We start from the raw sequence: 22408 nt of genomic DNA, 5'->3' as shown, positions 1-22408 counted from the left end.
CCATGCAAACCAAACGTAATGGGACATGATCTAGAATTGCCTTCTTCCCTCCAGCCTGAGGCCCCTAAAGGGCCCCTCTCGTTCTGATGCATTGTGCCTAGCCAGCACAGCCTGAGTGGCCAAGTGCTTGTCACCTATACCAGCACAGGCGGAAGCTGGCAGATATGCCCCAGGATCAGGGCTGCATGCCAGGAACCGAGACCATGACCCTGGGAAGTGCCTACAGCAAGCCTTCTGCCTGTTCTACCCTGCTGGCTCTGGCCCAATCCTGTAGAAAATACAGTATCCCTTCTAGCCAGGGTCCCTGTCCCTCTGCATGGTTACCCTCTGCACTTCCATGGAGAATCTTCTTCCAAAGTCTCCTGCTGCCTTCAGGAAAGGAAAGGGTTACAGAGGAGCCTCCAAGAAGCCGAACCAGCCAAGAGAGGTGGAGGTAAAGGCAGGGCTTCTTGCCTGCGGCCTTGAACTTCCCTCCCACCAGAGCTGGGGCTGCCACCTGCAAACCCCAGCTTGCATCTACAGGTTTGAGCACTCCTGGGCATGGGTGGCTCCTAACCCAGCAGCACTCCCTGCCCCTTCCCCAGCGAGACACACGGGGAGGCTCAGTGGCAAACAGCCTTTATCAAGAGTCACAGGATAAGCAGCCTGTGGCCTGAGGCCCACAGGTACAGCTAGCTCTGCATAGTCCATCCCTGAGCAAGGTGGCCAGTGTCCTGGGCTGGAAGGGAGTACAGGGCTCTGTGCTGGCTCTCCTACAGCACTGGGGCATGTGCTGGAGTGGGCCACCAGGCCAGAGATCATGAGGAAGCCTCTGGCTGGGCATGGGGTTGAACCCTGCCATACTGAGGAGTCACATTTCACATGAGCAAACAGCATGGCCTCTTCTCCACAGGAGCCTCCTCCGAGGGGGCAGTGAGCTTGAGCAGAGGTGGGTCCCCAGTTGTTCTGAAGCCACAGTCTGGTTGGGGGGTCTCAGTGTCAACAGACAGGCCAGGCTCAAAGGTCTCAGGCCCTTCAGGGGCCGGTCGCTGCAGCTTCGCAGCCGCGCGCTGGCGTTTCAGTTCTGCCAGTGTGTGGTGCGCCTTGTCCCGGATGAGGGCATCAGGGGCGCTGCTCTCCGCAGGACCCAACTGGTAGGAGAAACTCCGGTCTAGACGCTTTGAGTACAGGTGCTTCCCTTGCGGGGCCCCTACTTGGCCATTGTGTGGTCTGGCCACCTCAGAGCTGTCTTCCTGTGGGCAGAGCCAGGACCCCAGAGGCCATCAGGAGGTGCCTTTTCTCACCTATCCCACCCAGCCTTGGGCTTCAGGTTGTGTGAAAGTGGCAGATGGACAGACATGAGAGTGGGAAGGTCCAGGGCCTATACCTGGGAGAGCCTAGCTCTCAGCAGATAGACAGTGACCTGCAGCTTACCCACGCTGCCTAGCCCAACTAGGGAAACATCGGGGGCTAGCAAGGATAGAGGACTAAGTACTAAATAACAAGACTGCATGCCAAGTCTGCCCCACATCTGGGACAGGACAGAGGCTGCATCCTCACCTCTGGGGGCTGCAGCCGGAGCTCAGCATCTGTCTGTCTGTCCTCATCCTCTAGTGGCTCTGGACTGGTGAGTGGTGACTGTTGCCACACGATGGCCTCCTGCGCATGCTCCTTGCGATACAGGTTGGTGCGATGCGTCAGGCTCACCCGCCTCACCACCTTTCTGGGGAGGGAAGAGGTTGAGACCTCGTCATCCAGCTCACAATCTCTGCCCATGGAGCCTACTGGGGTTCTGCTGCCAGCTGACATGCACGGGGCAGAACTAGGTCTCAGCAGGTAGAAAGTGACCTGCAGCAAGAGGCTTACCCACGGCTGCCTGCACTAGAGGTCCGCCGACGCAGCAGGGAGCGCTGGCGGCCCTGGGCCCGCAGGAGCGCATCCTGTTTATGCTTGAGCTCTAGCAATTTGGCTCTCACCTCCTCATCCCCACACACGTCTGAGAAGAGATGGAGAGAGGTGTCACAGGCATCTTTATGGCCAGTCCCTTCTGCCAGATGTAGGCAAACCCCACACTCACCGAGGGGCGTCTCGTCCACCAAGGATTTTCCATTCAGATCAGCCCCATGTGCCACAAGCAACTCTACCAGGTGCACCTGCAGGCAGCCAGCAGTAGCTGCTTGGTTGAGGGCTCCAACTAGAGCCAGAAACCTTCCCTCTCCCTGCTCCTGTGGACACTCACCTGGCCCCAGTAGGCTGCAGCATGCAGAGGCTCCCAGCCATCATGGTCCTTAGCGCTCAGGCTGGCTCCTTGCTCCAGCAGCAGGGTAGCCACCTCACTGAACCCATTAGCAGAGGCGATGTGCAGCTGCAGGCAGACCACTCGGCCCTGAATCCCAGCCCCACACCCCTTCCAAGTACCTGCCCCAGGACAGACACCCCCAAGTGACTGAGTTCTCACCAGCGTGGCCCCATGGTCCAAAGGGTCATTGAGGTTGGCCCCAGCACGCAGTAAGCTCTGGAGGTCATTCAGCATGCACAGCTCTGGCACTGCCCGGGCCTCCTCAATGCTGTCCTGGGTGATACCTGAGGGGCAAGCTGGCTCAGAGATGGCATGACCTCGGGCATCACCCCCTGTGGGCAGGCACAGCACACGCACCATGATTGGCCATGGCAGTCTCAAGGCAATCCAGTGTCTGCTCATCCTCACACAGGTCGTAGGGCATGTTCCCATCGGTGTTGACTGCAAGGAGCTCTGCGCCACTACAAGGAAGATTGACAAGCCACTGGCCTCCTGCTTTCATAGCAGCTCCTGCTCAAGGAGCCCTCAGTCCCCATCACCAGAGGCCCTCAGGCTAGGACTGTCCTAAGGAAGAAGAAAACAAAGCTCCTGGCTCCTGCTAGAAAAGCTGGCCTCTGGGGCTGGCTGCCACCCTTCAGCCCCAGATCCTGTCTTCAAGCTAGACTTAGCAGTTTCTGTCCATCTAGGCCTCAGGTCTATGACGCCCTTCTACTCCCATAGATAGGGTAGAGGCACTTGCAGATGTGCAAGGACTCTGGGGCCCCAGAACACAGAAGGGGTGCCTGTGCATTATGGAAAAGCAGAACCAGAAGAATGCCTGCAGTCCATCACCAGCTCCAAGAGGAGCCCAAGGAAGCTGCTAGCTACACAGTCCTCGTCCATTACCGATGTGTGGGACAGAATCTCGTCTGTCCACACACGGAGGACCAAGCTTCTATATGCGGACCTACTAGAGAAGCGCCTGACTCTAGAGAAGCCACTGGCCTCTCTGCTCTACTTCCTTGTAGGGGTAAAGACCTCAGCTGTACCTTGGCACTTCCCTCCTTGCCAAGCCCATCCTCAACACTGACCAAATGGCACTTTCCTATGCCAACTGTGGAGAGACCCTGGGTTCAGAGGTGGAAATCCAGCCTGCCAAACAGGCCAAGAGCACAGTGAACACACTCTTCCCCTGGATCCCAGGCAGGGTTGACAGAGGAGGCAAAGACAGAGGAAGCACCCCAGAGGGTCACCTGAGCCACTGCCTGGACACCCAGCAGGTCCTACCGTGAAATGAGGAGTTCCACCAGATGCAGATGGCCGCAGGTAGCTGCAGCATGCAGAGGTGTCCAGCACTCACTGTCCCGAGCATTGACATCAGCCCCAGCCTCCAGGAGCTGCTGTGCCATCTCTCGGAAGTCATCAATGCAGCACTGCAAACAAGCAACCTAAGCCCCATGCCCTGACCTCCAGAGAGGCCAGCCTGCTCCACCCCCACTCCTGCAGGGCTCACCTGGTGCAGTGCTGTCAAGCCATCCTCATTGGCCAGGTTGGGGCTAACCCCACTACTAAGAAACTGGCGAACTGCAAGAAAAGGAAGGCAGGAAGGGTCCTCAAGAGCTAGCAGATGCCTCCTCCTCCAGGCCCCAGAAGTTATATACAAGCACAGGGTGCAGAAAGGAAAGGGGGCCTGCTAAGGTTAGGCTTGTCTTCAAACTAGGAAGACTCCAGTTAAAGAAGACAAAAGTCAAAGGCAAGACCTGGGAAGTGTGTGGCAGTGCCAGGCCATGTGTGCTCTGGGACCCACACTGGACCTGGTCAACACCTACTTTCCATCGCTAACCAGAGCGAGCAATGCTACCCTACTCTCTAGAAATGGGGCTCAGGAGCCATGCACAAAGGGAATGGATGTGCAGGAAGCCCTGCACTCTGTTATGAGGCGGTGATGGCTATCAGTCCAAGTACTATTTCTCTGAAACCACGTGTGTCTACCCTGTGGCCAAACCATCCTATACTCTGGTTTTCTCGGAGAAAGACCTCCTGCCGAGCTATTAAGGACAGTTGACTGTCAGTAGCAGAGCTGGGGCTAGAGTCCAGGACCTACTGACATGAGTTCTAGGACGAGTTCTGAGCCAGCACACAGCAGGGCCACACCCAGACAGATGGGAGTGCCTACTCTGCCCTGCCCTAGGACTCAAGCACACTCACCTTCCTCCAGGTCGTTTCGGGCAGCAGCCTCCAGAAGAGCAACGCTGGGAGGGAAGAGGACCTGCTTCTGAGGCCTTAGGTCAGACACCTCCTTCCGTGGTCGCTCCTTGTGACCCTTCTTGCCAAGGGCCTCCTTCTCAGCCTGGGCCCACATCTTTACCTGCTGGGCACGTCGCTTCTGGGCATGCTTCAGCCGCTCCTGGGTGCTCATCCTGCCTACCATGGGCATCTCTGCCAGCAGCTCCAGGTGCTCGGCCATGGTGGTGGATGTCTGCCCACAGGGTTGATTGGGGTACCACAATTTGGATTTGGGGGGGCAGGACAAGCCTGAAGGGTGGGGCAGCTGGCTGGACTGGCACCCTTGGGGGCATCCCCTTTCTACGACTTGGTGCCCTCTGTTCCTGACAAGGCTGAACCAGAAGGCCCCACACTATGACCAGGCCCAGCTGCCCTAAGGGGCAGAGCCTAGGCAGGGAGGGCAGTGTGGCAGGGGGTGGGGTGGAAGGTGTGTGTGTGGGGGGGGGGGTGGCTGCAGTCGTTTCCCAAGCAGGACTGACAATTTAACTGCTCAGCTGGCAGGGCCTCTGTATACAGCACCTCGCCTCCCTCTTGGGGTCAGGGTGCACAGCCTGTAGGAAGTAGCCCTAAGACCTGGCCAGCCTCAGTCCAGGGTCTGAAGCTAATTACCCAGATAACAAAGTTCCAGCTTCCTGACACCCTGCCTAGGAGAATGGAAGGCAGGGCCAATCAGCAGCAAGTCCCAGGCAGCCCCCGGGAGCCTCTGCTCTTCTTCCATGCTGGCTGCCCTCAGTCTTCTGGCTGGTGCCCAGCCAGCACAGCTAGGTCTCAGGAGGTACGACAGCAAAGGCCAGGGCGTATGGTCAGTCCTGGGGGTCCAGCTTCCAGTGTCCAAGGGTGACAATCTCTAGGCAGCTAGGAGACAGGAAACCTGCCAATATTTTCTCAGGGGAGTCTCCCCTTCCAGCCGTCACACATACCTGAGGAGTAAATATGAATAAGGAAACACACCAAGGTCAGCTCATGGGGAGAAGCAGGGTACCAGACGAGTCCTGTGTGGGACCCTCCTTCTGCCCACAGCACACTGAGAGTCAACAATATGTCCTGGGGCTTGCTTGGCCCTATTCCTCCCCATACACCTAGGGAAGAGTAGGACAAGGACTATCTCGGACCCTGTCCATCCTTTCCAGAAAGGCTGTGCAGGCTAAACAGTACAAGAGAACCAAGAGGATTGCCACCCCAGGGCCAAGTTCAGAGTCCTGGCTGAGCTGGGCAAGGGTTCTTCCCTGGCTTTCCAAGGATAGCATAAAGGCTTAACAGACTCTGCTCCGAGGACCTTGTGCCCTGGCATCTGCCCTGCTCCCATCACGAAGCCAGTTCAGGCCAGTCAGTATTTCTGCCATCCTGAGTGGCACTCAGCTGAAGTCATGAGGATACCAGCACCCACGGGGAAGAGGAACTAAGAGATATCTCCCTGCCCCCATCATTAGACAAAAGGAAAGCTATCCTGATGCCCTTGTCCTAAGGACGAGAAGACAACCCGAGGACAGCAGCCACTTGTCAAGTAGAAAACAGGCTGGCTTTTGGTTGTCTCATCTAATGCACATCTGCAAACAGTACTCTGGCTGCAGAGAGAAGATAAGTATAGCAAACTGCCCAGAAGGCTGTCTTCCCCAACTTCTGTGGACCCACCTTCCGAACCTTTCTGGAACGTGCCTGAAGACAGACTGTGTGAAGGGGATAGGACTACAGGGGACCCAGGGGACCCCCATGAGCCCAGCCTACCACACATATTGTCCACCGACACAGTTCACACTCCAACGGCGTTCTAGCTCAACTCCCAGCAGGCTGAGTTCTAAGCTTTCAGTCCCCTGATCCCAGGAGCTGTCTATCTGGCTTTCCTCCAGAAGCCGGCCTCAAAGGGAACAGGCCAGCTGAGAGCCAGTGGGCTCTTCTGAAGTTCTAGGAGGAAAGCCACCTCCTGCCTAGCTGAGCCTTGGCTGACCCAGCTGACCCTAAGGCGTGGTTCCTCTTCCTAGCCTGCCAGAGTCACGAAGACAGCTAACCTACTAAGGCTTGATAGCCGGTCCAACAGTTCTACCAAATGGCCACAACATCACACCCAGGCCAAAACGGGGCTGAGGAAGGCAGCTCCTGCCCTACTCCACAAATCCTTCCTAGAGCCTCTCTGGAATGTCAAACAGAGATAATTTGGTTGATTTACTCCAGATCTGGGCTTCAAGCCTGGCTGAGCTGAGCCAGGAATGTAGGACCCAGCACAGGAAAGCCCCTCCTACAGGACTTTGACCCCAATCCCCACCCTTCAGCCTGAGCACCACTGGACTGACCCAGCCTACAAAGTCCCATGGGCAGCTGGCCTTCATCCTGCACGAGGTCAGCACCCTAACTCCAACCCCATTCTCTACAGTTCCAATGAACACAATCAACCTCTTGGGGCCCACGACTTCCCTACCCTTCCCAACTATAAGGCCCTTTAGGAAGCACTTACTATCACTCCCAATTTATACTCAGGAAAAGCAAGCCATGATAGCCTTTGCTACAGACAAATCAATTCCGCTGGTTGAGAAAGCTAGAGGTATAGACTCCAGCAGGTCTAAGCACTCCAGACCCAAAGGAAGGGCTGCTGAGATAACCCTGTCACACGAAGATGTCCTTTATCAGCTGCCCAGATGTTGCCCACAGACCTGCAATGACAGCTTCCCATCTGATGTGTAGCCAGCACTGCCCTGTTAATCACCAAACCACAGTGCCTTTTAACCTACCACATGGTATCTGTAGTGAGCCCGGAGCCTGAGAGCAGCAAGGAGCCTAAACACCTGGGGAACAAGGAATAGTATGGGTGGAGGCAGATGACCCAGAAATAAGGACAAAGGAGAGGTGTCTGGAGAAAGGACGAAGAGCTGAGAGAAAAGGAAGGAACGGTTGGGAGGACAGCTAGAGGGGGCAAGCAGGGCACCGTCCACAGGCTGGGATGCTCACAGATGAGCGCCCACGGTACGCCTCTCTGAAGGCTCATCTCCAGACCCGGAATGTTTTCTCTGATACCTGTCTCCTAGGGACCCCCATTACTAAAGCCCATTCAGCAAGTCAAGGCAGCAGAGGGGAGAGCTCTTGTGTCCCTGGCTGCACACCATGGAGGAAGCTGGCACCTGAAGAAGACATGGGGCAGCAACAGGGAAATCGATGAGAGTCCCTGAGCATGACAAGAGGAAGTCAGCTGGAGAGTTTATTTGGTTTGTAGCAAGAAAGGTGCCTCCTTAGAAACTCATACTAATGGGCATGCAAATAAGGTTCCGCCATTCTGTAGAATAATATCTGTATGTTCATTTCTGCCACAAGTCAAAGCAGATCAGTGTCTGAAAGTGGCTGCAAGATGCTGACATGGATGTAGAAGCTTACAAGACTCTGGATAAACAAACACATATCAGCAGTCAAAACAATGGCCCAGAGGCCAGGGTGCGGAGGCATTTTATCGGTTGGGAGGTCCCTCCTGGAGTTCCCAGGTGACTCTAGTTTGTGTCCTGTTGATAAAAATCCAGCAGTAGAGTGATGACCCCTCTCCCTGTGCCCTCTGTACAGCCAGCAGCCCACTGAGACACCCATGTGCCATTTCTATTCCCAGGCAGCCTTCCTGAGTGTGAGATGAAAATGGATTTGTTTATTCAAATAACAGACGTGGGAGGGCTCAGCCCACCGTGGGCAGTGGCACCTGGGCAGGTGGTCCTGGGTTATAAGCAAGGAAGCTAGGTAAGCCGTGGAGATGAAGCCAGTAACTGGCAGCGTTCCAATGAGGATTCCCTAGATGACGGACTGTACCCTCCCTCAAGCTATTTCTGCTCAGTGTTTTATCATAGCAACAGAAACCTAACTAGAACACCACAGTATGATCAAAAGAGTTCTAACAAATCGTGCTTATTCAGCTATTAAAAAAATAATAAGGTATGCTAGGCAGTAGTTGCGCACACCTTTAATCCCAGCACTCAGGAGACAGAGGCAGGGAGGTCTTTGAGTTCGGTCCAGCCTGGTCTACAAAGTAAGTTTCAGGACAGCCAGGGCTATACAAAGAAACCCTGTCTCAAAAAACAAAACAAACAAACCAAAAAGACATAAGATCAGACTGGAGAGACAGCTCAGTGCTAAGAGAACTTCCTAGGTTCAGGTCCCACAGCCAAGCAGGCAATCACAGCCACCTGCAGTTGTCCAGGAGTCACACTAGCCTGGTCTAGTCCCCACTGCTATATACACAGACAACAGTGTGTGCATTTATAATGGTAAACGTGAGAAAGACTTGTGTCAGAAGGAAGCAGAAATGGGAACAGGTATGGGGAAGTACTTGTGCCTGGTACAGTGTAGCTGAACTCAGACCACGTAAAGATTACTCCTGGTAGAAACTATGTCGAGAGCTCTGTACTGGGCAAGGTGAGCGTAAACTGCCACGGCACAGGTATACTCCAAGGCACCTGGAGAAAGAACAGCACCCAGGCACCGGGCAAGGAAAGGGCAAGGAATGAAGATAAGGCCACCCAGTTGGTCAAGCCACCATAAAACATCTGCAGGAGCTGCGAAGGCCCTCACACTGATGGCAGAGACTCAGGGGCGTGAGGTGGGAGGGCAAGGAGAGATCCCACAAGCAGGAAGTGGGCAGGAAGACATTCCAGGAAAACAGGACCAAGGAATAACAGGACTGGGAATAACAGGGAACTACGCGGGAGGAAAGGGCCAAGAAGGCAGATGGAGGAGCCTCAGAAACGGGACAGCTGGCACGTAGAAGTCCAGAGAAAGTGCTCAAACCGCAGCGATCATCAGGGGTATAGACAGAGCCCATGGCCCCGTAGGAAACTGGGTGGCAGGAAGGACCCTCAGAACCCACACTGACACAGGAGGGCCACAGAGGCCCACACTGGGGAGGACTCAAGTGCTTGCAGTGGCAAGCTGCCTGAGAAACATCAAAATAAACTCCAGGTAGCACACACATGACCTTAAGAAAAAGAAAGCCAGTTGGGCACTGTGGCACAAGCCTTTAATCATAGCACTCAGGAGGCAGAGGCAGGCAGATCTCTTTGAGTTCCAAGCCAGCCAGGACTACAAAGTGAGATACTGTCTACAAACAAACAAACAAACAAACAAATAAACAAACAAAACAAAAAGAAAAAAGAGAGAGAGAGAGAGAGAGAGAAAGAGGTCCTGAGTTCAATTCCCAGCAACCACATTGTGGCTCACAACCATCTGTAATGAGATCTGGTGCCCTCTTCTGGCCTGCAAGCATATATACAGATAGAATACTGTATCCATAATAAATAAATAAATCTTAAAAAAAAAAAAAGATTAGAGAAAGAAGAAAAGAAAAAAATCCAAGAGTATAAGGACAAAGGAAGAAAATGTTTCATAACCCTAACACACACACACACACACAGAGAGAGAGAGAGAGAGAGAGAGAGAGAGAGAGAGAGAGCTTTTTAAACAGGACACAAAACCCAGAAACTGAAAGGAAATCCCACAAATCCGATTACACTTAGTTTTCACAAGTCTGCACTATAAAAAGGAGAGGAAATTAAACCTACATGGCGCACAAGGTATGATGGCTCACACCTGTAATTTCAGAACTCAGGAGGCTCGGATATGAGGATCCCAGTGAGTTCAAGGCCACCAGAACATTCTATCTACTATGTAACACTATATAAATCCTTTATTTATATAATGAGTATATATATAAAATGAGTGCGTACATTCATTCTCAGGCCCTGACTCACTGGACTAAGGCACAGGCAATACAGAGGTCCTCATGGCTCTCACATCTGAGGTGCATCCCTGCAGCTCAGCAGCCCCTTGCAGAGGGAACCCCTCACCAGAGCATTGGCTTAAATGGCAAGGGAGCTTTCACCTCTGCTCCACATGTCCCCAAGACCTAAAAGCCAACAATAGGTTTTGGAATTTGTTTAGTTTTGTTTCTAAACAGGTTCTCATTATACAGCTAAGGATATCCTGGAACTTGCTTTATAGACCAGGCAGGTCTCTAACTCAACGGAGATTGCCTGCTTCTGCCTCCTGCATGCTGGGTTTAGAGGTGTGGACCACCACCTCCAGACTGCTTTAATGGTTGCCTAGTGATACCAGGAAGCCCACATCCTCTCTTGAGGGACTGCAGTTTCTCAGTGCGGCTCCCATCTCACGGGCTGCCCTCTCAGTGGGCTCCTACCCCTCACCACACACACATACAGAGAGTCTTTGTCACTACACTTGCAAAGCACTGTCTCCTCTCCATGGAGTCTTGTCGTACACTGTAGCGAAATTCCTGATGGTCTGAGTATTCTCATGGATAATTCTGCAGGTCTCTGCCACCTCACTGACCTCTTCTTCCTGCTAATGCCTCTGTCACAACTGTACTGTCTACCTGCTCACCAAAGTAGATGCCCTCTCCCATAGTCTCATTGCAAATCCCCATTCCTTTCCTGTCGCTCCTATGACCAGGAAACCAACCCCAACACTCCAGCACTCACACATACACAGTCCTGTTCTCACCCTGCTTCCTACCCTCCACTCTGACCAGCCTCAGTTCCGAGCCCTCTGACCCCCTAGTGTAACTACGGGAACCACTAGAGCTCCTAACACAGAGCTCTCTGGTCCTGAGTGCTACAGCCTAGATGCTACAGAAGTCTCCCTGTTTTCCTTTCCTTAGTCTCCCCTCAACCGAAACCTGCATCTTGAAAAAACAGCACCAGAGGAGCCCTCTGTCTACTATCACGAGAGAAACCCCAAACACAAATACTAAGAGACATAACAGAAGGCCTGCACAGAGAATCATAAAACAATACTGCAAGGTAAGAGATGAGACCTAAGCAAACAGAGGGAGACCCTCACGGGTGTCAGAACTGTAAAGTGAGTGTTTGCCCGCTCATCACAGACTGTGCCGTTCCCGACAGTGCATCTGAAGCTCAGCATGCAAATGTGCATGAATGAGCAGGGTGATCAGAACAAGAAAGTCTGACTTACCTAGGTTATTACATAGTACAGCTTATTATGGAATTTAGTACCTAAGCCCCTGAGTGTTTGCTTAAGGATAAAGGAATAAAGCAGGGAGCTGGGGAGGAGGTTAGGTCAGAGAAGTGCTCATTGTGTAAGCATATCCACAACATCCACAGAAAATCCCGAGGCTGTGCTTGTGTCTGCAACCCCAGGGGAGCTGAGTGGGGGTGACAACCCATCTTATAGCTCACTGGCCAGTCACTGTAACCAAATCACGGACTCCAGCTTTTTTGTTGTTGTTGTTGTTGTTTGAGACAGGGTCTCTCTGTGTACAGCTCTGGAATTTGCTCTGTAGACCAGGCTGGCCTCAAACTCACCTCAAATCCACCTGCTTCTGCCTCCCAAGTGCTGGGATTAAAAGCATGCGCCGCCACCACCTGGCTACTGAGCTCCAGCTTTAGTGAAAGATCCTACCTCAAAAAATAAGGTGGAGTTGGCATGGAGGTGTAGATACCTTTAATCCCAGCACTTGGGAGGCAGAGGCAGGAGGATCTCTGTGAGTTCGAGGCCAATATGATCTACAGAACTAGTTTCAGAACAGACAGGCCTACCACACAGAGAAATCCTGTCTCAAAATAACAAAAAAAAGAGAAAAACCAAGAAACAAAATAATAATCATAACTATAATAATCATAACCATAAATAAACAAACCAGTGAGAACCAGGCATGGTGGCTCATGTCATATCTCACTGTTTTGAAATCTGTATGACACAGGTAGGCACAGCAGCACTAAAGGGAATCTAGGGAAGGGATTTCTATGGACCACTTCTTAGTTACTGCATGTGGACCAACCCACTTCAACATAGAATGAACAAGAGCTGAAGCACTTGCTGCTCTCTCACAAGACCCAGGTTCAGTTCCCTGCACCCACACAGCAACACACAAAGATCTTTAACTCCAGTTCCAAGGGATCCAGTACCCTCTTCCAACCTTCACAGGTACCAGACATGGTCGGCAAAATACCCATACACAAAAAAGTAAAAAATTTAAAAAGACAAATGTAATGTCAACAGCTTGGGGGACTTAGGCAGGAAGTCAAGGTCAGTCTGGGCTATAAAACAAGACTTTACTTCAAAAAGAGAGAGGGGGGAGATGGAATTAACACTGACTACTTAAAAGACCAAAGGATTAGGCCAGACCCTGTGGTGCACACCTTTAGTCCCAGTACTCTGGAGGTGGGTGGATCTCTGTGAGCCCTAGGCCAGCCAAGGCTCCACAATAAGACCTTGTCTCAACAAACAACGAAGACTAGATGAGGGGAGGGATGAAGGACTGTGGCCTTCTCATGCCATAGGGTCTGTGGGACAGAAACACGCCCTAGTCAGCACCCACCACAGGGTCTGTGGGACAGAAACATGCCCTAGTCAGCGCCCACCACAGGGTCTGTGGGACAGAAACACGCCCTAGCCAGCCGCCCACCATAGGTGCTGCTGCTCTACAGATCACAGGTCCAGGCTTCCCACACACAGCTCCCTGAAGCTCACCAGTGTTCTGACACAGAGCATGTGGACAGCCCCTCTCACATACCAAGGACATAAGTCCCTCCAGAGAGCCTGTTTTCACTAGCAATAAGATTCAACAGGGCGGCCTGGGTAGGAAAACAATTCGTCGTTCTAGAACCCGTTCTAGAACCCAAGCAGACAAAACTGCCATCAGAAGGCACTTGAAGACGGCCCTGGAGGCCAGAAGAATAAGCATCCCAGTTTCAAGGCAGAGAAAGCCGAGAATCCACAAGAGAGAGGCTTAGGTTTTGGGGCTCACCCTGTGGAGTTCAGGCAACTTCACTCACAACCACTGCTACAGGCCAACAGGTATCTCAAGCCCCAGTCAGGCCCTTCATCCACAACCCAAGACACTTAGTGTCTAACATCCCTGGTCTTCCCCCACCTTCTTCTACAGTAGGGCTCCACTCCTGCCTACCTGTCTCTAGACTCATGTGTTCTCATGTGTCACTCATGAGCAATAGTTCCCGTGGCTCTCCATTTTCAGCCTCAACCACTCACCAAGCAATGGATAAAACTCTTAGGAACTGAGCTCAAAGCTGGGAGTGTCCTCAATATCAGGGAGAGTCCTTGCCCTAAATCCCTCTACTGTATCTCTGCAACTCCATCATGGTGACCGTCACCCAGGCGGTCCTCTAATCTAGAAAGGTGAGCTCTCTGCTGTTCCTATCCCGTGCATTCAATCACTTATTTACTCTATACATGCTTTCTGAGCTCAACCTTCTCCTAGGAGTCTCTTCCTCTGACGTAGATACTTTCTGGATCCAGAATCACTTAAGGGATGAGCACAGACCTAAAATGTGCTCACCAGATAAGGAAGCCAGTGTATCGAGGGTCAGGTGAGCAAAGGCACTATGGCTTCTTCTCTGTGCTCCCTATAGCCCATTCACTCTGCATGAGGACAACTGACCGAGAGACGCTCCTGGTGCTAAGGAAGGTCCACTGGAGGCACTGAAGCCTCCGTCTCACAGACCTAGGAGAAAACCCTCTGAGAAGCTGGCCCTCAGCCCCAGCTGAGCCTCCAGATGACACAGTCCTAGCTGGCAGCATGACCACAATCCATGGTCATGGACACAGAGCCAGGACCAGCCAACTGAGTGTTTCTCACATCCCTGACCACATAGACCTCAAATTAATCATATTTTTGTTGTTGTTGTTGTTTGAAACAGGGTCTCACTTTGTAGCCCATGCTGGCCTCAAACTCACAGAGATCCACCTACCTCTTCCTCCAGAGTACTGGATTTAAAGGCATGCAGCACTGTGTCCAGCTTCCACCTCACCCCCAAGATTTTGAGACAGAGGCCCTTCACTGTAGCCCAGGCTAGCCTATAACTGTGGAACCCAGGCTGACCTCAAATTTACAGGAATCTTCCTATGTGACCCTCCTAAGCAATGGGATTACAGGCTTGAGCCACATTTGGGAGCGATCTGTGTCTAGCCAGAGTACACCAGACTTCAAAGCACTCTGTCCATCTCGGCAGCTCAACCGTGGCCACTCAGGTTGCTGTGATGTTCCCACATCCATGTGAGTCTCCACCAGGCTCCATTGTTTCCCACTGGCTCACAATTACCAGCCTGAACTACAGCCTCCCTGTGTGCTGTACATTATCAAGAGTCTCCTCTCTGGCCAAGTGGATCTCTGAGTTCAAGGAAAGGTTGATCAACATTGTCATAGCAAATTCCAGGCCAGTCAGAAGTATGTAATGAGACCCTATCTCTAAAACAAAACAAAACAACAACAAAGAACTTGTTTTTAATCCCAGCACTCGGGCGGGGGGGGGCAGAGGCAGGTAGATCCCCCATGAGTTCAAGGCCAGCCTGGTCTACAGAGCAAGTTCCAAGAGAGTCAGAGCTGTTACACAAAGAAACCCTGTCTCAGGGAAAAAGAAAAAAAGAAGAGTTTCCTCTCTGGGGACATAGCTTAGCTGGTAGAGTGCTTGTCTGCTATGCGTGAAAATGGATGAGTTCAATACCCACCACTGTGCAAACCAAGTAGGCACTGGGCATGTGGCGCACACCTTTAATCCCAGCAGTCAGAAAGCAGAGGCAGGTGAATCTCTGAGTTCAAGGCCAGCCTGGTTTATGAAGCAAGTTCTAGGACAGCCAGGGATACAGGGAGAAACCCTGTCTCAAAAACAAAAACAAGGGGCTGGTGAGATGGGTCAGTGGTTAAGAGCACTGACTGCTCCTCCAGAGGACCCGGGGTTCAATTCCCAGCACCCACATAGCAGCTTGCAGCTATCTGTAGCTCCAATTCAAGAGAATCTGACATCATTATACCAATGCGCATGAAATAAAGTTAAATAAAGTTTAAAAAAAAAAAAAACTAGGATGGCACATAAAGTCAGAGCCTGTGGCCTGGCTGCCCTAACAAGCCACACACGGCCACCTACCCTCAATAAGCCAGTTACTGAATCTGTCCATCTATCGAGGGAGGGCACGGGCCACAAAGCACGCATGAAGCCAGAGGACAGCTTGCAAGAGCTGGTTCTCTCCTTCCTACCACAGAGGTCCCAGGATGGAACTCAGGCCATCAGGCTGGGCAGCAAGCACCTTGATCACACTCAGTAAAGCAACAAACAACCAAATTAAGAGTAAAAAGCAAAAAAAAAAAAAAAAAAAAAAAAAAAAAAAGATTTATTCAATTTTGCTACACTGAGAAGAGAGACAGAGAGACCCAGAGTTAAAGAATTAATCCCCTCCTGAGCAAGTCCCTTCTCTATGAGCCACACAAATACATCTCCTTTAGTTTTTTACTACTGCTTGCTTGTTTTAATTGGCTTAGTAAGGAGGAGTGGCTAACCCTACTTTATTGGGACTGTTAAAGAGTCCAGGCTCTGACATTCTCTTCAGTAACAAACCTAGCACTCCAGAGCTGAAGTAGGAGTGTAAGTAGTTCAAGGCCATCCCTGAATCACAGCCAGCCTGGATTATAGAAGACTGTCAAAAATAAATAAATAAATAAAAGACTTTTAGCTCTCTTCTCTGATCCTGCTTCATAGGCAACTCACACCTGCTCACACTGTCTCAGCTGCTCTTCTGGTTCTTATCTGAGTCTCTCTGTTCTTTTTCAATGCTTCCACTCCCCCAACACAAGCAGGAGAACCATATGAAATTCAATTTTCCCCTATTTTTTGATCTACAAAAATGAATGTTAGCCAGGCCATGGTGGCGCAGGCCTTTAATGCCAGCACTCGGGAGGCAGAGGCAGCCAGATCTCTGTGAGTTCAAGGCCAGCCTGGTCTACAGGTCTACAGAGTGAGTTCCAGGACAGCCAGGGCTGTTACACAGAGAAACCCTGTCATGAAAAACAAACAAAATGAATGTTCTTTAGCTCAGTAACGACAAGGCTAATTTTTCCATGGCAAGGACCCATATAATTGCACACATACACTTTCAGCCAGCTCAGTACCCACGGCTGAGTAGAGCATCTGGGAAAGTCCCGCCCAGATAGCAAAGGAGGCGCTCTCAAACTTCCTTTCCTTTTGCCATCTGGCTCCAAACTAGGTCTGATTAACCCAAAGCAATATGCCAAAGGCTAAAGGTCGCAGCAGACACCTTTACATTTTACATTTAACACTCAGTGAGGAGGAGGGGAGGACAAAGGAAGGCAGACAAGAATTAGTAGCCACAGGTACTACTTCCCATGCCCTGTCCTGCTTATGTCTCTACCTGGGCTGTGACCCCCTTGTAGATTGGAAACTACAGTCTGTCAGGCAGAAGAGCAACAAAGCTAACAGAAGTGAGCTCTTCAGAGCAAACAGAAGTCTGTTCTGACTCAAACTTTGGTCCCAGAAAGACCATGACACTTGAGGCAGGTCAAACCTGCCTGGGGGCCAACTGCCGGCTGTGACACCCGGTTTGAAGCTGTGGACAGAAGAAACACAGTCTTCCAGGGTTAAACACAGGGTTCCAGGCTTAGAACAAGGAGTGCAGGGTCCTACAATGAACAATGTTCATGCTTCTGAGATTCCCCTTATACACAGGGCATGACCAACGGAGACACTCTCACGCAAAAGAAAAAAATTATAATTAGTTAGCAAACTCCTGGAAACAAAATGGGAGAAAAAAAATGGTGGGAACAAGCAAGACACTGCTATGGCCCTGAAGTCACTGAGGAAAAGAAGGAAAGCACAGAACGTAGCACGACCAAGTTCAGCTATCTCAAGGGAGTCGGTCATGGTGGCACACAGGGTACTTCAAAGAGGATCAAAGTCAGCCTCAGCAAGTCTGAAGCCAACCCAGACTATACAAACCTTGTCTCAAAATAACAAAATAAAACATACTAAGGGCAGGGTGGCACATGCCTTTAATCCCAGCACTTCAGAGGCAGAGGCAGGAGGATCTCTGTGAGTTCCAGGACAACTAGAGCTGTTGTACTGATAAACCCTGTCTTGAAAAAAACAACAATCAAACACCCATACAAACAAAATCCCTCAAGATTGCCAAATGTGGTGTAAACTTAGCACTCAAAAGATCCTCACAAGTTCAAAGACAGCCTGCTCCGCATACTGAGTTCAAGACCTGCCAGGACTACAGAATGAGAGCCCATCTCAAACAAACTCACAGGATACCAGAAAGGGGACTGGGAACGAATGAGAAAGCAGCTTCCCTTTGAACAGAGCTGCTTCTCATGGGGTACAGAAGGTAAGAAAACAGATCCACAGACAAAACGATCTAATTTGCACACCTAGGTCTAAAGAGCGATCAATGTTACTTCCATTTTTGCATTACAGGTCTTTGAACCTCAGTGAAAGAAGGAAATGTAGCTCTATCAAACCAGCAGTAGGAAAGGAAAAAACGGACATTCCCAAATGAAAAACTTTTAGCCGGTTACCTACACAGCCATAATCACAAGAGAAAAGAAGTATAATCAAGCCACATACCCTTCAATGCAGGAACAAACAAGACTGGGCACAGTCATGCAGTGGAATATTACCAAGCTATAAAAAGGAATGGAATTCTGACACATGCTTCAAAAGTGTAAGACATAAAAGGCCATGGTTTTATGATTCAGCCTATGAGACACTTATACTAGGCAAACTCCTAGAAACAGGGTACAGCACAACCCTCCAGCACTAGAGGAGGGAAATAGGAGTTCCTATTAAATGAACACAAAGTTTCTGTCTCAAAAAGTTTGAAAACAGAAGCCAGACATAGCAATCTACTTCTGTAACTGTAACCAAAGAAATTTGGGACACTGAGTGCCAGGCCTGCCTGGGATATGCATAGCAAGACCCCACCTCAAAATAAAGATCTGCGTGCTGGTGTGTGACATAATGGCAGTGTGCAATCCCAATAGGGAGGCACAGGTCCAAGCATAACAAATTCAAAGCCACCCTTGTTATACAGTTAGAGCCTTCCTCAAACAAAGGAAGGCTGGAGTCATAGGAAACAGAGTACTTGCCCCGCATGTGAGATGCCCTGAGTTTGTTACCCAGGGTTCAATCCACAGCATCACCAAAACCAGACCAACCGCCCCCAATCCTACCCCTCCCACATGCGCGCAGGAACACACGACAACTATAGACCATCAAAAGGATAAAAACGGGACTACTTCAATTTTTTCCTGGTTTTTCAAGACAGGGTTTCTCTGTGTAGCCTTTCCTTGGCTGTCCTAGAACTGGCTCTGTAGACCAGGCTGGCCTCAAACTGGCAGAAATCTGCATGCCTCTGCCTCCCGAATGCTGGGATTAAAGGTGTGTACCACCGAACCCAGTGACCATAAACTGTATCTTTTAAAAATTTATTTTGGTAATAATAACAATAAGGTCAAAATACCATTCAATATATGATAGAAAATGCAAATTTTGTTGAAAGAGCTCTTCAATTGTGTGCAGTCTGGGGCAGATTTTCTACAAAACAGAAGTGTCTTGAATGAAATCACGTGGCTGGCAAATCTGAAACATTTTGGGCTTTTCTAAACCCAAGCCTGTAGCATTCATCCGGGACTCCCATTGTACCACTGTCATCCTCATCCCACCTCGAGATCACTGTGGCTTCTGTCTGGAGAGGCTCCCACCACATCTCAACCACCTAGATCACACCTTGATCTAAAGCATTACCTCCTCAGTAGTCTCCCATAGCTACCTTGTAACTCTCTTATCTCATCGTATTTTATTTGTCACTTCTTCTGGATTTATTGCCGTTCCCTTAGAGTTTAGCCCAGTGCCTGACTTACAGGAAGCACCAGTAAACAATGAACAAACAGTCACTGTATGTCAGCACCATGAGTACAACACAGAATGGGGCTCACAGACAGGACAGGCACAGGCCTTACTCTGGCATGTTCAAGGGGCATGCACGAGGAAGTCCCGAGAGAGCCTAGAGGTGGGGAAACAGCCTGTGACTGCCTCGGATAGCTCGCTTTGACCATTAGGTGGATGTAGAATGTACTGGAGCAGGGCACGGTTGGGACAGAAAATGTGTGGAACCTCAGGCCTGGCAGTCTGTTTGGCTATCTGTGACTGAGACACTTCAGCTGCCTGTAGCAAAGGTACTGGCATGATCAGCTGGCAAAACAGACCCTAGCATACATTCAAGAATCCCTCAGACATAGTTCCAAAATCCCAACACTTGGGAGGCAGAAAGAGGTGGATCTTTGTGAGTTCAAGGCCGGTCTGGTCTACAGATCTACAGAGTGAATTCCAGGACAGCCAGAGTTATGGAGAGACACCTTGTCTCAAAAACAAATTCACACATACATACATAAGTAATAAGAGAGAGGGCGGTGGTGGCACATGCTTTTAATCCCAGCACTCAGGAGGCGGAGGCAGGCAGACTCTGTGAGTTCGAGGCCAGCCTGGGCTACAAAGTGAGTACCAGGACAGGCTCCAAATAAATACATAAATAAAAATCAATCAATCAGAGAGAGAAAATGGACTCCACAAAGTTTTCCTCTACCCTCCACATGAACACCATGGCATGCACCCACCCCAAACAATAATGAATATTTGAAAGAATTAGTAATTCCAAAAAGAGGGAGAGGCCAATAGGGAAGAAACCTAACCCAGGCATCATCAGGAGAGGTTGGATAAAACTTGGAGCAGAGGCAGGCAAGTGGTCCCCTCAGCGCTCTAAAGGTCCTATCACCATGACAACATGAAGGCAGCATCAGGACAGATTTCACCAAGCCAACAGTCCCTCAAAGAACTCAGCTCCCATGCTGGGCCTGTGGCAGCTCTGGTTTCCTTGAAGTGAATCAGGCGGCCTTCTGGAGAGCTAGGCTGCTTGCAGCAAAACAAAGCCTTCAAAGTAAACCTCAATTCTATAAGGGAATTCCTGTGGAGCAAAAACACCAAAGAGGGCTAACTGAGGAATGGATGCCCTCACTTTCACCGGCACCTCCATGTAAGTAAGGACCAGGAAGAAAGGAGGGCTTAGGGGTAAGCTAGCTTTGCTCTGTCTCCCGAGTCTGGGGCAAGCCTACCTCTCTTCAGCACCCGAAATAATTAATCCTCCTTGCCTCGAGCCTCCGGCACTGGTACAGCCAGGAACCCAAAGAAGCCCAAACGCTTTTCACAGGCTGGTCTACATTCCTCTCCTAACCACAATCCATGAGGCACAGCCTCCAGGCGAGAGCACTTGAAGCCTCAAGAGTGCTTTACTGAACTCCAAAGCTCACATCAAGTATAGGAAGTCCCTTCGCTGTCCTCAAGTCAGAATGAAGACTGTCGGCCGACCTACCTGACCAACAGGTTTCAAGAACTACCTTCGCTGTTAGGTTTCACACACACAAAAAAAATAACCCCTCCGCTGGCGCCTCACGGGCGCCCCTTCTGCAGGCCCCTCACGACCCATTCCACTGCCCGGCAGGGCCAACTCCGGGCCGCAGAGACAGCAGCTCCGGCTCACCCGCCATGCCCCGCCCCGCCGCGCCGCGCCTCGCCTCGCCCCGACGGCTCCCGTGTTCCCAGACAGGCCCGACCCTCACCTACAGCCGCTGGCCGTCTCACCTGGAGCCCGGCTAGTCGCTTCCAGGTCTCGGCCAGGCCGACCCTGGGACCCGGCGCTGCTCCAGGCGCCACGGGGGCGGGCCCCGCGCCCATCCTCGCCATGGCAACGCGACACTTCCGGCCCGAGGTGTCCGGAGCGGAAGCCGCGGTGCCGGGTGGGAGTCCTGGGCAGAGCCACTCTACAAGGGCGGGGCCTAAAGAGCGCCCTCCAGAGGCGGGGCCAGCCCCGGTACCTTAGTAGATAGTGTGGAACGTTTTTCATTCTCTGTTCCGTGGCAACGAACATCCTGGTGTCTCGAGTGCGGCGGGAAGGGCAATTGTTCAGGTGTTCCGGAAGGCTGATCTCTATCCTGGTCTTTGAAAGACGAGTTGGAGTCTTTCCTTCAAAGCAGAAGCGTCGTTGTTCGAAGGAGCGAGCTGTGTGTCCCAGAGGTTGGGTGGGCAGCAGTTTGGATGCTGGTTGGGCCCTAGGACACTGTGGTCAGGGAGGAGCAGCCAGGGAGCCAGGCTTTAGTCTGGAAGCAAGGCAGGACCAGTGGGAAGGGGAGACCTCAGACTTGTAAAAGAGAATGATTTCTTTGCTGAATAGGGCTGAGGCCGGCGTTATTTACCTGGTGAGACACAGGAACCCTCAGCTACGGAAAACAGAGGGCCAGGAGGTGATAGGATTCCAGGGGAAGGCAGATAAGGGCTGAAAGAAGAGCCTGGGATAAGATCCTAACCCTGCCAGGGGTAGGATAGTCAGGAGAAGTCCCGCTGCGTTCATCCTTCACGTGTGCCCCCGCTCCCTCCCGTACTCATGACGGTGCCTTCCTTGGCACCAGCAAAGGTCTCGAGCCAAAAGGTGGATTCTCAAAGTGTTTAGTGCTGATGTTGGTCTGGGACCATTGGTTCCGGTACCAACTTCTATCAGTGGGGTGATTCAGACCCTCACTGCAAACCTCCCAGGGTAGTAGCCAGAACTTGGGTAACATTTAGAACACAAATGGTGACTGAGCCAAGGGTAGAGCCACCAGTTAGATGTCCAGAAAGAGGTAGGGCCCATATGGGCTCCTATACCATACTCCTGGAAAAATAACAAGTCTCTCGCCTCGCGTTATTTAAGGGCACAGGCTCTATGCCTTTTTGCTCCAGGAAGTCGTCCCTCAATCCATCTCCTCATCTGTCCGCCCCCACCCCCCATCAAGTCCCTGGTTGTAGACCCCCTACCTAGGACATGGCTTCTTTGGACTACTCTGTCTTGAACTCCCGGGAATTCCCCGTGTCCCTCAGGGTAATTTGGCTGGGGAAGTCACTTCCCATCTGTTAAATGGGAGCTAGGGACCTGACCCAAGCAGATAAGGTATAGGGGTAAACCTTTGTCAAGGGCTTTTCCTTCAGGTTATAGGGGATGCCCAGGCACCCAAAGGCAACCTGGGAGTGG

At 51.3% G+C, this 22408-nt stretch overlaps 1 protein-coding gene across 5 annotated transcripts; it reads right to left on the bottom strand.

Annotated features, from left to right (window-relative positions):
* Positions 1 to 602: 602 nt before the first annotated feature.
* Positions 603 to 21099, bottom strand: Ppp1r16a (protein phosphatase 1 regulatory subunit 16A). Of its 5 annotated transcripts, none has more exons than XM_038341356.1 (11): positions 20964 to 21099; positions 4466 to 5463; positions 3771 to 3841; positions 3545 to 3690; positions 2636 to 2739; positions 2438 to 2562; positions 2219 to 2344; positions 2057 to 2132; positions 1846 to 1975; positions 1540 to 1702; positions 603 to 1232 (listed from the first exon to the last, which is right to left on the bottom strand). In XM_038341356.1, the coding sequence occupies exons 2-11, from the start codon at positions 4722 to 4724 to the stop codon at positions 858 to 860; spliced, it is 1575 nt and encodes a 524-aa protein (XP_038197284.1). In that variant the 5' UTR covers positions 4725 to 5463; positions 20964 to 21099; the 3' UTR covers positions 603 to 857. The 5 variants fall into 5 exon arrangements, with proteins under 5 accessions (XP_038197284.1, XP_038197285.1, XP_038197289.1 ...); XM_038341357.1 differs by having other exon boundaries at positions 20986 to 21084; XM_038341361.2 differs by lacking the exon at positions 20964 to 21099 and adding an exon at positions 20717 to 20835.
* Between the last annotated feature and the right edge of the window lie 1309 nt (positions 21100 to 22408).

The sequence above is a fragment of the Arvicola amphibius genome, chromosome 9 (assembly GCF_903992535.2).
Source record: "Arvicola amphibius chromosome 9, mArvAmp1.2, whole genome shotgun sequence".
NCBI lineage: Eukaryota > Metazoa > Chordata > Mammalia > Rodentia > Cricetidae > Arvicola > Arvicola amphibius.
Note: the sequence above shows the minus strand (reverse complement) of the source record. Positions and strands in the feature narration are given on the sequence as shown.

Coding starts and splice junctions, on each gene's coding strand:
- Ppp1r16a (XM_038341356.1), bottom strand. CDS start 4,724: ATGGCCGAGCACCTGGAGCTGCTGGCAGAGATGCCCATGGTAGGCAGG. Junction 3,691..3,770: donor GCTTGACAGCACTGCACCAG/GTGAGCCCTGCA, acceptor GCTTGTTTGCAG/TGCTGCATTGATGACTTCCG. Junction 1,233..1,539: donor TCCGGCTGCAGCCCCCAGAG/GTGAGGATGCAG, acceptor CTCTGCCCACAG/GAAGACAGCTCTGAGGTGGC.